This window comes from Echinops telfairi, unplaced genomic scaffold (genome assembly GCF_000313985.2).
Source record: "Echinops telfairi isolate 266 unplaced genomic scaffold, ASM31398v2 ScPeMD7_36;HRSCAF=134, whole genome shotgun sequence".
Lineage (NCBI taxonomy): Eukaryota > Metazoa > Chordata > Mammalia > Afrosoricida > Tenrecidae > Echinops > Echinops telfairi.
Window position 1 is genome coordinate 3,543,984 of NW_022103934.1, and position 3,269 is coordinate 3,547,252.

General features: G+C 66.0%; 1 protein-coding gene across 1 annotated transcript; it reads right to left on the reverse strand.

The window, feature by feature from the left end:
• Positions 1–237: 237 nt before the first annotated feature.
• On the reverse strand, positions 238–2,953 carry LRRC8E (leucine rich repeat containing 8 VRAC subunit E). The gene is given in 3 exon segments (XM_004717329.2): positions 238–2,082; positions 2,084–2,503; positions 2,816–2,953. Coding segments are annotated over 3 exon segments (2,403 nt in total).
• Between the last annotated feature and the right edge of the window lie 316 nt (positions 2,954–3,269).

Sequence of the window (3,269 nt, forward strand, 5' to 3'; positions counted from 1 at the left end):
GAGGCTTGAGCCTAGGAGTCCCATGACTAAGACGAAGGTGAATGATCCCTACACCTGGGGTTCCACCCCAAATCCCCAGCTTCCTGTCGCTCCCCCAGCCAAACCAGTCTTGGGCGCTTGCCCCAGTCCCACAAGGCTGGCACACAATGGCAGAGATCTCCTCCGGGGTGGCGGCACCTCCTCCCGGTGGGGCGCTCCGTCACCTCCACCTGCCACACCCTGCCTGGCTCCTGGCCCTCACTCCTCCTCCATCTTTTCCCGCACTCCGGCTGGCAGACCCTCGTAGAGGGTGTCCTCCACCACCAGCCCCGTCCTCTTGAGCGCCACGCAGTGGCCCAGCTGCTCGGGCAGCACCTCCAGCCGGTTGCCCTTGAGCTCCAGGCGGCTGAGGGCCTTAAGCGTCCCCACAAGGGGCGAGAGCTGGCCCAGGTGGTTATAGCCCAGGAGCAACGTCCGCAGCTTGCGGCAGAAGAAGAGCTCGTCAGGCAGGGCCTCCAGGGCATTGTAGGAGAGGGCCAGGTGTTGCAGGCTCTGGAGCAGGCCCAGGCCAGGCGGCAGGGCGCGCAGCCCGTTGTGGGAGACGTCCAGCAGGCGGAGGCCTGCACACAGGCCCAGCTGGGTGGGCAGGGCCTCCAGCTTGTTGTGGCTGAGGTAGAGCTGCTCCAGGCTCCGCAGCTTGCGCACATGCTCAGGCACGTGAGCGATCTGGTTGTGCCAGAGCCGGAGCGTGACCAGCTTCCGGCAGTGCTGGAAGCTGAGGATCTCCTCCATGGAGCGCAGATGGTTGTCCCGGAGGTCCAGGTCCTGCAGGGCCCCCAGGCTGAAGACGGCGTGCGGGATGCGCTCCAGCCCGCAGGCCACCAGCTCCAGCTCCCGCAGTGCGGCCAGCTTCTTGAGGCTGTTGAGGGCCAGCAGGCGGGCGCCGTCGTTGTGCAGGCTGAGCCGCTGCAGGTGGCCGGCCACGTCGGTCACGCTGGCTGGGACCTTGCTGGCGTTGCTGCGCAGAGACAGCACCTTGAGCTGCTTCAGCTCGCGCAGGCTCTCCAGGGCGGCCACCCGGGCCAGCTCGGCGGGGAAGAGGCCCTCGAGGTGCAGCTCCTCCAGGCCGCGTAGCCCAAATACCCAGAGGGGCACCTCCCGCAGCTCCTCGCACTTGACCCGCATGACCTTGAGGCGGTCCCGCAGGAAGACCTGCGAGGAGAAGGGTAGCCTGGCGGGTGAGTGCAGCAGGCTGAGCTCCTGCAGGTGCACCAGCTGCGAGAGGGCCGGCGGGAAGGCCACGTCGCTGATGGCCTCCAGCCGCAGGGCCTCCAGCTCGCTGAGCTCGAAGACGGTGTCGGGCAGGCCGGGCAGCATGCAGAGGCCCAGCTCCAGGCAGCCGCGGGCGTTGCGCTGCAGCTTCTGCCGCAACTTCTCGGCCGTCCACTCGTGGTTGAGGTTGAGCTGCTTGAGGCGGCTCTCGCTGACCTCGGAGAGGAAGACGGCGAAGCGCTTGGAGTAGAGCGAGTCGTACTGGTCGATGAGGTGCAGCATGAAGGCGAAGTCGTTCTTGACGTCAGGGATGTCCACCATGCCCGTCTCCTCGCGCACCGAGCGGAAGGAATACTCCTTGAGGGGCCGGTGGAAGAGCCAGTAGAGGGTGTAGAGGCAGGTGAGGCCGTAGACGCACATGAAGGAGATGTAGCAGAAGGCCAGCTTGGAGAAGAGATGGGCTTTGGTGTGGTTGCAGCAGAAGCTGGCATAGCCCGTGACCTCCGACGTCTCCACCCTGCAGGCCACCAGGAAGCTGATCTGCCCCACGTAGACCAGGTTGTAGGCCAGGATGGCGACGAACTTGCACACCTTGAGCACCGTCTGCCGGATGTACATCCTGTACAGGATGTCCCCCTCCTCCACGTGCACCCGGAACTTCTTGACTTTCTCAAACAGGGCCTTGGCCTGCTCACCCTCCTTCTTGTCCAGGAGCGTGACGGCCGGCGGCTCGGTCACCACCTTCTCCGGCTCCGCCAGCATCTTCTCTTTCTCGCCCTCACCTGCCTTCCCCGAGCCTGGGCCTCCGCCAGTGGCTGCCCCCGCACCTGCAGCCACAGCCACCACGCGCCCGGGGGCAGGGCCCCTTGTGGTTCTCCCCAGAGACCTCGGACAGGGCGCGGGTGGTCCACGGCGAGTCGAAGCACTTGCCCAGGATGGAGATGAAGTGCTCAATCTTGGAGCTGGTGCCCGGGAACTTGAACCAGAAGCTGGTGCAGACCATGAAGATGAGCGTGTGGATGACCACCAGGTAGGGGAAGTATTTGGCGTACCAGTGCAGGGCCGTCTCGTAGCACAGCTGGTTGATGAAATTGTACTGCTGCAGGTCCAAGTTGTTCTTGCGGCCGCTCAGCTCCCGCAGGGCCCCCATCTGCTCGGACACCCCCCGCGGCAGCAGCTGCCGGCACGGGGCAGCCGATGCGTTCTCACGGGGCTCATGACTCGGCAGGCAGATGATCTTGTCCTGTGTCACCTGCGGACGAGGGAAAGGGCCGGGCAGCGTGAGTGAGGGGACTGACAGGCCAGGGGAGGCCCACCCCACCCCTCACTTGGTCTCTGCAAGCGGGGTGTGCCCACGGGCCTGTGAATGTCCCGGGCGAAGTCGAGGCCTGGGCGGGACCCAGAGGACCCCAGAACGCGGCAGGGGCAGCGCCACGGGCGGGTGTCTGCTCCAGGGGACCCAGCGTCCCCTGGCATTCCAGCCCCGCCCCCTCAGCACCACCATTCCAGCCGCTGCCCCTCTCCGGGGAAGCCCCGCCCCCGGTCCAGAGGCCCCGCCCCTCACCTGGAGGGTGCAGCCGAAGACCCCGATCATCAGCATGGCCACCGTGAGGTACTCCGCCAGCACGTCCCACCAGGGTTTCAGCACCTTGAAGGCGGGCTGCTGCTCCGAGAACTGCTTGAACTCGGCCACGGGGATCATCCTGCCTATGGGCGAGGAAGGGGCCGAGCAGACACTGTAAGGGGTGGGTGCCCTGGCCTGAGTGCCCTCAGGAGAGCCCTGGCCCGCCTAAACCTCTCAGGACCCTCCGCTTCCTTCCCCCAGCTCCCCTCCCTGAGTCTGGCCGCTCAGGGCCTCACCTGTCTTCCACTCCTGGCAATCCTCAGCCCGCACCTGTGGTCCCTTTGGACTTCTCTCTCCCAGCTCAGGGGACAGGGCTGCAGGACTGTTGCTTCTCACCTTCCCCAGAGGGGCCCTCTCCTGGAAACCTGGGACTTCAGGATCCCCCAGCTCACTC